At 40.4% G+C, this 12,988-nt stretch overlaps 2 protein-coding genes across 2 annotated transcripts; both read right to left on the bottom strand.

The window, feature by feature from the left end:
• Positions 1-31: 31 nt before the first annotated feature.
• prpf38b (pre-mRNA processing factor 38B) lies at positions 32-5,387 on the bottom strand. Its single transcript, XM_087811379.1, has 6 exons — positions 4,995-5,387; positions 4,324-4,392; positions 4,012-4,163; positions 3,344-3,404; positions 2,404-2,654; positions 32-1,149 (listed from the first exon to the last, which is right to left on the bottom strand). The coding sequence occupies exons 1-6, from the start codon at positions 5,196-5,198 to the stop codon at positions 519-521; spliced, it is 1,368 nt and encodes a 455-aa protein (XP_087667505.1). The 5' UTR covers positions 5,199-5,387; the 3' UTR covers positions 32-518.
• A 307-nt stretch (positions 5,388-5,694) lies between these two features.
• On the bottom strand, positions 5,695-12,012 carry LOC148063727 (EEIG family member 2-like). The gene is made up of 11 exons (XM_087811593.1): positions 11,791-12,012; positions 10,299-10,413; positions 10,129-10,158; positions 9,668-9,784; positions 9,417-9,463; positions 7,978-8,081; positions 7,633-7,728; positions 7,356-7,563; positions 7,145-7,281; positions 6,577-6,640; positions 5,695-6,396 (listed from the first exon to the last, which is right to left on the bottom strand). The coding sequence occupies exons 1-11, from the start codon at positions 11,934-11,936 to the stop codon at positions 6,354-6,356; spliced, it is 1,107 nt and encodes a 368-aa protein (XP_087667719.1). The 5' UTR covers positions 11,937-12,012; the 3' UTR covers positions 5,695-6,353.
• Positions 12,013-12,988: the final 976 nt, after the last annotated feature.

Raw genomic sequence — 12,988 nt, 5'->3', positions numbered from 1 at the left:
ATGGATGAAGTGTGTCGGAAACAAGAGCGTGAATTTTTAATAAAAGTTTTATTTAAAAAAACAAACAAATCGGAAACGCAACAAAGCATTAACCCACAAACAAGGACCGTGTGGTAAAAAATTATCTTTGATTTTGTCCTTCCGTGGACTACAGGGAGATCCGAATGCGACTACGGCGTTCACTGGCAGAAACCGAGACTTTCTAAAATGAACATGGATACGAAACGCATTCATAGAATCTATGCAAGCCGAGGCTGAACTGTCTGGAAACGAGAGTAAACTTCGCCACTTTATGTACAAACCCATTTTCTTGGGACAAAAAAGAAATGTAGAAAATAAAATGCCGTTTTTTTTTTTCCTCTTTTTCCTTTCAAGTGAAGTCTAGAGGTCTATCGGGGAGTGAAAAAAAAGGCAGAAAAAAAAACAACAGCAATGTTTCTCGTTCAACAATCGATCTGGCCAGAGTTCCATTCATCAGTCAGACGAGAGTCCGGGAGGCAGCAGGAGGAACCGAAGGGTCAAACGCTGGGACTTCTCCGTCGCTCGTGCTTGCCCTGGTCGTTGGCGTCTTTCTGGTGATGGCCTCTCTCTTTGCTGCGACTGCGCTTGTGCGAGCGCTGCTCCGCCTCCCTCTCTCGGTCGTCCCTCTTCCTGCTCTTCTCCTCTCCTCCGCCCTTGTGCCTCTTCTCCTTGCTGCTGCTTCTGCTCGACTTCTTCCCCTTCTTGTCCTCCCTGTGTCTGTCCCTGTCGTCCTTGTGTCGCCTCTCGTCCGTCTCCGCCCTGCTCTTCTTATCCCTGGACCGCTCCTGTTCGGCGCCTCTGTCTTTGTGGTGATCCCTCTCTTTCCTCTTGCTCCGGTCGTCCTCGCGCTCCCTGTCTCGTCGCTCGGTCCGTTTGTCTCGGCCGGCGCTGAGGCTCCTCCTGCGCTCTCGCTTCTCCTGGGTTCTGTCGGCGCTGCGAGACCGCCGTCTGTCCCTCTCCCCTCTGTCCCCCCTGTCTCTGTCCCTCTCCTTCTTCTGTCTGTCTCGCTCTCGCTCCAGCTCTCGGTCGAAGCTGGGCCCGTGACGCTCCCTGTCCCGCTCCCTGTGGTGGCTTCTGCTCCGCGACCTCTTAGGAGAGCGCTTGGGACTCGGCGTCCGTCTGGGGGTCCTGACGAGAGAGTGGTCGGTGTCAAAATGACTCATAGGGACAAATAAAACGTGTGCCGTGTCTCAAATCGCATACTAGCGTACTCAAAGTTAGTATTTTTAGTTCGCAAGTGCGTCTCGATTCTTAGTATGCGAAATTTAGTGCGCCATGCACACTAAAACGCCCAAAAAACTGAGTATGGTTCAATGGACACTAACCACCATAAACGGCCGCCATCTTAATGACATTTTAAACGGAAGTTACGTCATATATATATGCATATACTTAGGGGTGCATTTTCAGCAGCAGGTGCATTTTCGGTGCTGATACCAGCTTAAATATTTTTTTCGCAAATATTTCGATGCTCATAATTTTTCTTTATTTATTTTTCCAAACGTGCTGCCAGCAGGTGTCGATAGTGTTCCAACAGCTGGTTGCAACATCGTTAAATAGAAGTAGAAGAAGAAGCTGTCGTGTCATTTCGTGTCATTTGTCAGTTAGTGTGTAGCGTCAGTGTTTGATTTGAGACGTACCATCTGTCGAGAATTTGCGTACTAGTTAGAATGCACACTATCCTGATGCATACTAACTTCTAGTATACTAAGAGAAGTATGCGATTTGAGACACAGCACTGATGTCATAACTTTTCTTTCAGCTCCGCTCTTTTTCTTCCTCAAAGCTTCTCTAAAGTCACACAGTAAGAAGGGAATATGTAGCGTTTTGATCAATCTAACAACAATTTTAACTAATTTTCAAGTGGGTCACCCCTGTGACCACGAACGGCAGTGGATCACAGAGACGGTGTTTGCATTCATTTCCATAACGGCATATGTACTGAGAGATCTTTTAACCAGAAATACTATTTTTGGAACGGAAAACACGATGTAAATCACTAGTGTCAAACCTACGATACTGGGGGTTAAGACAAGGAACAGGGTTGAAGATGACAACAATACGAGTTAACCTGGTTGTTTCTTTATGTAAAAAAAAGAAAAAGATAAGTAATATCAATAACAAAATCAGACTCCTATGTCGTGTTAGTTAAATATAGATTTTGTTTGGTGACTTGAACTGCTTTAGTTGACCTTATAAGATTGAGTTTGACTGAAGTGGTGTGATTAGTAACAACCGAAGGTATATAATAAAAATGTCAGTATTTGTGGGAATATGTTTGCCAACGTGTCTAAAACTGTAAATGAGGCATTTGTTTCCTAAGATGTTGTTATTGGAGGATCAACTCTGAACATTTGAGTGAGTCGAGTGTCACGTTCTGACCTGGACGGGCGTCGTTCCGTCTGTCTTCCCGTCTCTGCCGGAGGAGCCTCCGGTTCCTCCTCCTCTTCTTCCACGGGTTCCCGCTGAGCAACCTTCCGGGGCCTGAGCTTCATCTGCTGGTCGATGCTCTTCTGCACGGGCACCGGGATGCGAGGGAACAGGGTGGAGAACCACTCCAGTTTGGTCAGAAAGGAGCGCACCATCTCGCCGACGGTCATCACACAGCCGCCGCCGGCCTTCACGTCCAGCTCCTGGAGGCGAGCGGGGAAATGAAACAAGAAGCTATGAGTGGAAATACTTCCTTTAAATCCGGTTGTCATTACATTAAGAAGAAACTTGTGATGACCAAAAACTGAAGCTTCACCTCTGTTCATCTAGCTTAATGTCAACTTCCAAAACTAAAACTGGTCAAATGTTACAAAAATGCAATAACTTTAAATGGAAATAAACAGTTGCTTTGCACTCACACACGCAAACCAACAGTGCTGAGATACAATTCCCAAATCACCTGCTGCTCATTGGCCATCTAAAGGAAAAAACAGGGAAATGGACCAGATGAGTGGAAATATAATTTCAATCACCAGTGAAAAACATTAGTAATGACTTGTCGGTACCTGTGTCGTAATATTCACCACGGATGACTGCACGTGAATGTATGTAATGGAACAAGCGTTTGTAAGACTAATAAATAGTTAAGTTAATAAACAACATGCCTTGAATGACGGAGCAGCTAGGATTTACGCAGCAGTACATATGGTACTTACCATGGCCACAGTGTGGACCGACTATTGTGGTGGATTAAGCCAAATGAAGGCAAAGGTGAAAAGTCAGCTCTGAGCATCACAGGCGAGAGCTGAAAAAGTCATGTTTGTATGCGTGTGGTCTCACTGTGTATGCAAGAGAGAGAGAAAACAATAACATATTACCCGTAGCGACATACCTCCTCATCATCCAAGAAGTCATCATACCAGTCTATTAGATCTGCCGGAGGTTGTGTGTATCTGGGGAGGAAGACGACACAGTGTCAGGCCTTGTGGACGTTTCTTGAAAGATTACCATTGAGTTCTTAATACTTCTAATTACACGTGGAGGCATGACATTAGGTCGCATGTAAATGGCTTAAATACATACAATTGTCTTCGACACGTACACATTTTTGACGCCACAGTTAAGAGGTTTTAGTTCATGTTATCTTGTCATCATTGATTTTTTTTTTTTGTACTTAGAGTTTGTATCCGATATTATTTATGTTGTAGTGGTGGCCGGAAGGTTTTTCTTTATCGTTTGGCTTTTTATATACATATTATGAAGCCAGAGTTTACCGTCCTACTTAAGGACCTATCAAATTATTGTATGCAACTGTGTAAATTGTAATAACACTTATGGTAAGTAAGATAATAAGTAAGTAATGTTTGTAGAGCGTTTTTCTAGACCAGGGTCACAAAGCGCTTAAACAATACCCAATAAAATATATGCTTAACAGGTCAAGACACAACCGAGAAAAACACAGGAGTCTCAGAGAATCAAGGAAAAGCTGCACAAATAAGGACTATTATTATGATAACCTTTAAATAAAAATAAAAAAAAGGATTGAAACTGTAATCTTACCGTATGTACATGAAGCCAAGTGCTCTGATATAAGGGGAGTCGATGTGGGTGATCAGCCCCATCACTTGTTTTCGAGTCAGCTTGAGGGTAAACAGTTTGTACAGAAGACAAAAAGCTGTGGACACGATGCCACCAGTTCCGACGCCGCGCACCTGTCCGAGACAAGAAACACGTTTTAAAAACCGACACAACAGTCGCTAAAGTCAATGCTTCTGTACAGGTGCTTTAAGAGGAGTGGCTGCTTTCTTAGAAGAGGATAAAGGGAACGGTAGATTTGTGGGGGAAAATAAAAGGCACGTACTTCTCACTTACCCCTCCACACATTCCAGTCTGGCCCGCAGTCTTTCGGCTTCCCTTCTCCCACGGCTCCACATGAGTCACCTGATAACCAGGATGCAATGCTTTATAAATAGTGCTTCACACATTGATGCCAGGGGTTAAGAGCGCCGGCAACTTGAGATCAAAAATTCCACCCGTTTATTCCAGGCATCATCAAATGAGTGTAAACAGCAGCATTGAGTTAATAAATATCATAAATGTGTACTATAAAATAACTTGACCTGAAAATCTCTCTTTTTTTAAATGTTTTTTTACATTGATTATTACGAGAAAGTTGTATGTAGTATCCTGTCGTCAAATGAAATTATAACAAACAGATATGACGAAAAATGGAAGAAATTTATATTATCGTAAAAAATGGTAAATAAAGGAGTCAAAAAAAGAAATGCATTAAGTCAATACAAAGTGTTAAATGTAATGTTGAAAACAGTACACCAAGTACTCTTGGGGTATTACTAATAATAATTATTAGTACTACCAACTAATATTACGTCAGTATCACAACGTTTCGACTGAAACGTTTCTTAGGGCTTGTACTATCTCTACAATCGCTTTTGAAACAGACACAATAAAGAAATGTCGTTATTGTGAAGTTAACAACGCGGCGAGGGGTTAGCATGCGGGTTAGCATCCGTTTCTGGTACCTTGAAGTAGATCTCGTCCACGACTTCGTGGTAGGTCTTCAGTTCATATAGCTGGACTTTAAAATAGGGCGAGGAGAGAACGTTGGTGAGAATCATGGGGTTGAGGTTCATGGTCTTCTCGTTGCCCCACAAGGGCAGATTGTTTCCATGTTTTCCTGAAGAAGATTTGCTAACGGCCTGGGCTGCTAACTGGTTCACAGCCATGGCGGCGTCAGCCGAGAAAGATGCCTTTAAATGTCCCGTTTTCTTACTCACAGCCGAACATCCATCAGTCCGTCGCGATGATAAACAATCCCCGTTGGTTTCTTCGTTTAAATTTCGAGGTTTGGATTATTTAAAAGTTCACTAACAATTTCCCGCCGACGATGTAGCAGTAGCCGAGGAGCAAGGTGAAACCGGAAGTGTTTAGTCGGTGTTGCTGTAATGACGCTCGTTAGAACGTTACTGCCACCTACAGGCTTGGGGTGGGCTTTTGTACGTTTGTGGAAGTTCTGGTCATTTCAAGAGGATTTGTTATAGATTATTTTTATAGGTCAGACACGGGCAAAGTGTGGCCCGCATGCAGCCCTTTTATTTTAACTTATGATTTACGTTTAATGTAGTTGTTATAATTTATATTTAGCATTTTCTATACGTTTTCATTCATATAAATTACCTTTTTCACACAAACAAATGACAAACTACTGTCCACAACAAAAAGTTGAAAAATAATACAAATATTTTATTATATGATTTGACGTTTAAATACCATAAAATTTAACATTTGAAAAACACTTTTTAAAACAACAAAAAAATTGTGAAACATTTAACACATTTAACAACATTTCTATAAGAGAATACACAGTTTGCTGGATTTGTGTAACAAAATAAAGGCAGTTTATCTTGAGCAAATATAAACAGATGCATCTATAAAGTAAAACAAAAGTAACCATTTGCACAATACTTGAAATGACATCACATAAATACACAATGTCCAGTTGATGATCCTCATTTGGCAACAAGAGAACATTACCACACCGAACATTAACAACGCTTGTGTCAGTTTAAACATTTTTTTAAAGGAACAATCAAATACATATAGAAAACATGGCAGCACATTATTGATTAAGGCCCTCAGTTTGTATCATACATCAAGGACAACACAAAGATGAAAACATGTCCAGCGCTGTCCTCGACTTCAACAATGACGTCGAGCTCCGCCTCGTCCACTGGGCGTCGCTGTTTCTCTATAGCTGTCGTCGTTCACATTCAGAGGATTATATAAGAGAAATTTGATCTCTTTGTGAAAGGGCAGTGACGTGTGCGTCTGTGTGTTGCATCAGTAGACGAAGGTGACACACACACACGTTTCCTGACGCTTTAGTGTTTGATCACCACCTGCTCAAAGGCTCCAGCTGCGACCCTGAAAAAGAACCCCAGGGTTAGACACGGTCGGGATACATGTGGTCGACTGCTCACTCTGTATTATATTATCTAATATAAATGTTGTCATTGACAGCATTCAGAGACGCTACGAACAAAATAGGGATCTTAAATAAGAATGAAAAAAAGCAGAAATACGTAGTAACATAATGACACTCACCGCGTGTGCTGGCTTCCCAAGGCTGTGCTGCCACCAGGACCTACAAACAGGCTCAGACCTTCCTCTGTGGAGACACATGACACCCGTATGACCACACAGATACATCCCAACTCTGTTATTCCTTCAAATATACACCAGGTGACCACCTGCCAAAAATACTTTTTTTGATGTTTTTATTTGTTCAGCCTTTTCCTTTTTTTCTGGAACTCCTGTTATGTTATCAGTTTTATCTTGATCTTTAAAATATATACTTTATTGAATATTGTTTTGATTGTTTAAGCGCTTTGTGACCCTGGTCTGGAAAAGCGCTATACAAATAAAAATGACTTACTAACTTACTTACATAAATGAAATTTGTCACTTTTCTGTCGACACATTAAAATAACACTTATTCAACAATAGCTTGATAAAAAGTTGGTGAAGAATAATACAAAAAAGAAGTTAACAAAACCTGACACAAGCTGGTAGATGATTATGCTGACAAAGAGCTATGACGCTCGTTCTGTTGTGATTTCCTGAGCGTAATAACAGCAGCCAAACTGCTCGGTGACACATCGCGTCTACTCACCCTCAGCACTGGAGTCCAAGATACTGTGACTGAAATCGTGGTTCTGAAGGATCTTCTCGATGATGTCGTCGGCGTCCACCCTGGTGGCGTCCACTCGCTTCAGCTGGTTCTCCATCGAGTTCTGTTTGACCGGGTACCTGAAAGGAGGACATGTCGTTGTCAAGACGACTCCTTCCTCTTCCATCTTATGATCGATGAAAGCCCGTCTCACCTGTGAGCTCTCGTCGGTGTGGAAGGTTGATCGGAAGTTTGATGGCTCGGCGCAGAGACGGTCGGAGAGAACCTGCTCTCGCCGCCTCCTTTCCCCGACTGCTGCTCGCTGGGCTCGGCGACGCTGCCCATGTCCGTGGACGACGAACCTCCCGATGCACTTCTGCAATGACTCAGGTCCGTTGCGCTGGAGTGATTGGAGCTGTAACCTGGAAGATAAACATAAGTTGTAGAATATAACCAAGAAAACATAAACGTTTACTCAAAGCTTTGATTACCTGAGACTTTGGATTGTTGACTGGTGTAGCTGTGTGTTCTGGTGTGGCCGCGAGCGACAAGGTTTTCAGGAACAGATGGAGACTTAACTGGGAATTCTGGTAAATAATAACAAAAAGAACTTAATTAGAAACACTGCAGATAAGAACGATTACATGTGTGTATATGTACACTTAGAATTATAAGTGCAGAACAAGCACAACTGTCCTAAAAAACTATTAGAATAAATGACAAAAGATGGTTTTATTCGACACATGGTTAACAATGTATCAATATACCCAGATCCTAATATGAATTTTTAACAACAATGTATAACGTTTGTCATTTATCAGGTTTGTTTTTCATACCAGCAGCTGACTGTGTTTTGTGCATGTCTCCTCCTTTCCGGTCCTCCAGGAGACACTGTGCGTCGGCCGGAGGAATTCTGAGCGTCATGGCTGTGGATGGAGGTCTGCCAGGGAAACAGGAAGTAAAGAGGTTATTACAGGCTTTTGTTTTTCACATCAGCAGAAAGAAAATGTTTTGTTTTTTTATGATAACACCAGACTAACAACCGACTATGTTTGGTTTTTAATTGCTATAAAGAAGTGGACCATGTCTATAATTACATGACTCTCTTCTCTTTTCCTTTTCCTTTCCATGGTTTTGAAGTGTAGTGTGTGGTATTGTTTACTGTTGCTATGGTATCATTATCCTTTTTAGGATCAATAACTTGTACTCGTGAATAAACAAAAAAAGAAAATTTCAAGGCCAAGATAAAAGTGTTCTGGTGAAGTATACTTGGTTAAGAAGCTCAAATAAATTATCAAAATTATATATATAAAAAAAAAGACATCTACATTTCCTCTGTTAAAGTAGCAATATGCAGGGTTACAAATGTTGTTTCTGGCTCCCCCTGTGTCACAAGAGTGTAATTGAAAGCAGGTGTAATCACACACAGCATGTTTACCAAGATAAAGTCACTCGCCGGGTCCGATTCTGGTTTTATCTTCCTGGTAAATTCAAAAAGCAGTTTGGTGGTCACGTCCACACAATGTTGGATCGTGAAGAACATTGTTTAAATAATAGCTAAAGCGTTCTACTAAAGTCAAGACTGTTCAAAGTAAACCAACATTTAACCAATAACCAAAGACAGGCAGACACATGGTGAAACACCATTTGGTCAATTTGAATCTTTTGGCATCGTTGAAAATAAACCGAGTAACATTGTGTGGGCTTGCTGACTCATTCCTTGGGTTTCCACTGCTGTGGTCTCCTAGGCAACGGCAAACTAAAACCCAAAGGCATTTATGCGACGAGGACATATTTGCTGGTCGACAGAAAACAGCCGTAGGCACACGCATGACAGAGGCTTTCGTCTGGAGACGCTTACAAGTCATTGTCTTAATCGTAAATGACACTTAATAAGTGATGACTCTTGCAAATCACCTCAAACCGTTGACTCATCATACGCACTTTAGACAGGAAGTGAACTGCTGTTAGAACTTCCTGCCATTGTCAAAATTACATAGTAACTATCTGAACAGACCCTTCTTGTTATTAAATAAATTATTAATTTTAAGGGAACCAAAATACTTCCACACACACAAAAAGGGTAGAAGTGATTGTAATGTTCATTATAATCAAAGCCACACCGAATAAACCCTGGTTTCCTTTAAGACTCATATTAAAGTAAAATATAATTGTAAATTGTTTTTTTTAAGGCACATACATTACAAATTAGGGTTCAAATGATAACTATATCTAGTAAAACATACATGTTTAAATGAAAAATGCAAGTTCTTACGTCTTAAAACAAGGGTCTCCAGACATCAACTGGGTGGTAATAACAACCTGCAAGCAAGGAAGAGAATGAAAAGTCAGCGTTAGTTAAAACGTGAGCAGAGAAACAAACTAAATTTCACGTACTGTGACTGAGAACTGTTTAATATTGCAGCTCAGTCACTTTGTGGATCACAAGCTCAGACACGTCCCTCTACATGTCTGAAGACGACATGTGACCGTGTCCAGACAACCAGCGGGAGTTGAGAATCATACCTTGAGTATTGAATTGTCCTGTCTGGTGTTTTTGGTGTCGTATCCTTCTAGGAGACATCGCCTCGTCGTGCTGCCAGAGCCGGCGAACTCTGAGAGGTTTAGGTCAGCAAAGCCCAGCTGCAACAAATGAAGGGTTCATTAGTGAATTTAATAATACATTTCATAACCATTTAAAACACATGTAAAATAAATTCCATACGTTAAATCTAATTTGTATTCTTGATTTATCATTTTTCATGACGCTTTAATTATTATTATATATTCCCTGAGTTGCCCAAACTTACAATAGTTGTACTATAGTAGGATATAAAAGTGTTTGCCAGCCGGAAACAATCTTTAATCCATTAGTTATTGGTTAACTCTGAGACACTTTTCATAATAGATTTTTTTAATGAGTACCCAGAGCCGGAAGACTAGGCGAGAAAAGGCTAAAATCTCCCATAATTCCATTGTAAACATACCTTTGCAAATGATTTTCCACCCTTGAGTTCCTAAAATGACACAAAAAAAAGAGTCAGTGAGTTCCTTCAACATCGGGCTAAGATTCTGTAAAGAGAATTTGAAAGGGCAAATTCTAACAGCATGCGTGTGGGTCGTGTGGACAAAACACACAGTAGAGCACAACCAGTACCTTGCGCACGGAAACACGACACACACACGGGTCCAGCACTCCGGCAGTGGCGCTCATCTTGCACATGAACGAGAACCTCTTCTTCCAGCGAACACAGTTGGCTTGAACTGGTTCTCTGTGTGAAAAGCAAACAAGAACAAGATATTAAGTCAGCCGGAAATCTTAATAGTATGTAGTTGCGCAATATTTTCCTTTTATCTAACATTCAATCTGAATAAACACACTAGACAAAGCACATTCCCCCCCGCCCCCCCACATCTTCCCAGTCCAAGTGACCTGTGAATGGACCGACGTGATCACGCGAGCCTGTTGACCTTTCACCCTGACCCAAACCTGACCATGAACTGATAGAATAGATGTGAAACATGAACAGTAACAAGTAGTTTGGCAAACCTTTTCGCATCTGTAGGTTTGTTTGTTAGAAAGCCAGACAATTCATGTTTATTCAGGAACATTCATTTGTCGTTTAAATCACAGAATTGATTTAAGGGATTCAGTTTAAAACGCATTCCTAGCATCAGCAAATATTAATATTCTAACAATCGCAAAAGCTGCATCACGGAATACATTACAAGATAAGACCTTCCTAAAATATGTTATCAATAAATGCGTAAAGTATTCCAGTTATTTTGAGTGGATCGGGTTTGGCAATATAAACTATATACACAGACAGAGTTGCCATGGTGATAAAACATGTGCTGCACCTCTTATGATTTTCCAGTGACTCAGCGGAGGGAAGCTTCTTGAAACAGCATGAGGTGTACGTGCATCATTGTTTATTAACGTCATCAAAAATATGATCCTAAATGCAAAATCCAAGATTACACAAATGGATTCATTTGTTTTTTTAGGGTGTGTGTGATCGGCTCAGACGTCCATCAGACACATGGAGTAGATTTTGTCCATCTCTGAATAGAGACGAGGTTTGTGGTCGTCTATCTGACGGTTTTCAATATATGATGAACTTTAAATGATGTTTTGAAGTAGGAGGTAACTCAACCCAGACCTGTTGCACAGAGAAAATGTATCCATGTCGCAACCCAGTAGGAGAAGTTGTATAATAATAATAATAATAATAAGTATAATCATAATAGCTTTATTTTATTCTTTATTAATCTGATGTGATTCTTCTGGGATTTGAGATGCTGGTGGTGTTTACTCACAACACCAGTCGTGTTGTTACCAAGCAACCGAGTTTCCATTGATTCTCCTTTAACTCACATTGGAAAGTATATCACGATGGCAATGATACAGTTTCTAAAAAGTGTATTTATATGATAGAATTATGGACCAAAACAAGTTCAAATGTCTTCTATAAGAGAGAAGGTTTATCAAAGGCAACGTCAAAGCCCCTCGTGTAACGAACTTCTAAAAACTGAACCAGTTCTCGGGGTGAAAAGAAAGGAATAAACTTGAGAAAAACACTTGAGTGGAAGGTGTTTGGCTTCGACAACAAGTGAGTGGAAGCTATAAATAGAAGAAGAAATCTTACCGCGTCGACTCCTCGCCGAAGCCTCCATCTTTCAAGCGGACTTTGCAGAACAGGACGCCGTTGACGAAAGGAACGGACGAGAGCTCGTCCAGGTCGAAGTCCACCCTGAACTTGAACTTCTTCTTCTTCACGAGGATGAAGGACATGGCAGGAGCGAGCAGGAGCGAGCAGACGGAGGGACTTGGACTCCTGCTGCTCCTCAGCTGTCGGAGTGTTGGAGCGACATTCAAACTTCCGCCTCCTTCCGCCTCCAAACAGCGTGACGACTGAGCAACGCTTGCTTTGATTGGTCAGAACTTAGTGACAACTTCACACTGTTGTCATGTTACTTTTTCCTCAAGTTTCATAAACACCTACACATGGTAGACGTTGACAACAAGTGCTTCGTCTTCGTTTACAGGTATTATGTTTTTAACTGTAAAAAACTCAATATAATTGAAATAAACCGTCACAAGGTACAGTTAAGTCACGCAGTCAAAATTGGGTGATATCAAGTATTTCTACATTTTTTATTTTAATCAATGAAATTATAAACACTTATTTAACCATCTGGCTAAACAGGTTAATAAGCCCCAATAAACAACATTTTTTTAATTTAATAAACAGATTTATAAAGGATTGACGGTTGATCCCGCCTAAAAAAGAGTGAAGTGGAATTAGCTTAGCAATGCTAAATGCTAGGTGTATTAAAAAATATATAAAATACAATATGAAAGTAACAGTAATTACAAATATAGTTTAAGTATTATTTCACTAAAAGAGAAGCCAGTATTCACAATTTTTTTTGTTTTGTTTATATACTATATATATGACTTATGATATCACTGCAAAGCTCAAATGGAGATATTTTTAATCCTAAAATATGCCATAATTATTATTATTATGGTTCCATATGGAACATATATAAAAGCTGAAATAATAAATAAGTTAACCGTTTTTTCAATCCCAATAGATATTAGGTCTTCTTATATTACATCAAGGTAATGTTTGAACCTTTTGACTTTATAAATCCTATGCCATAGAGTTCGGAAAAAAAGCTTTTAAAACCTAAATATTAAACGTTACACACAAAAGATACATTATTTTAGGACAGATAAACCCATGTTTATCTTCAAATGTGCACTTTATATTCTGTGAGCGCCGCAAGCTGCCTTGAGGAAGAAGGAATGAAGAAAAAAAAACCATTATATAATTATAA

Source organism: Callionymus lyra, chromosome 16 (genome assembly GCF_982586985.1).
Source record: "Callionymus lyra chromosome 16, fCalLyr1.hap1.1, whole genome shotgun sequence".
Taxonomy (NCBI): domain Eukaryota; kingdom Metazoa; phylum Chordata; class Actinopteri; order Syngnathiformes; family Callionymidae; genus Callionymus; species Callionymus lyra.
Note: the sequence above shows the minus strand (reverse complement) of the source record. Positions and strands in the feature narration are given on the sequence as shown.

Excerpts from the sequence above, each read along its gene's own strand:
- prpf38b (XM_087811379.1), bottom strand. The coding sequence starts at position 5,198 with ATGGCTGTGAACCAGTTAGCAGCCCAGGCCGTTAGCAAATCTTCTTCA. Across the intron at positions 4,393-4,994 it reads TGGACGAGATCTACTTCAAG|GTGACTCATGTGGAGCCGTG; the intron begins GTACCAGAAACG and ends CCTGGTTATCAG. Across the intron at positions 1,150-2,403 it reads ACGGAACGACGCCCGTCCAG|GACCCCCAGACGGACGCCGA; the intron begins GTCAGAACGTGA and ends CTCTCTCGTCAG.
- LOC148063727 (XM_087811593.1), bottom strand. The coding sequence starts at position 11,936 with ATGTCCTTCATCCTCGTGAAGAAGAAGAAGTTCAAGTTCAGGGTGGAC. Across the intron at positions 9,464-9,667 it reads AGGACAATTCAATACTCAAG|GTTGTTATTACCACCCAGTT; the intron begins GTATGATTCTCA and ends CCTTGCTTGCAG. Across the intron at positions 6,641-7,144 it reads CTTGGACTCCAGTGCTGAGG|AGGAAGGTCTGAGCCTGTTT; the intron begins GTGAGTAGACGC and ends GTGTCTCCACAG.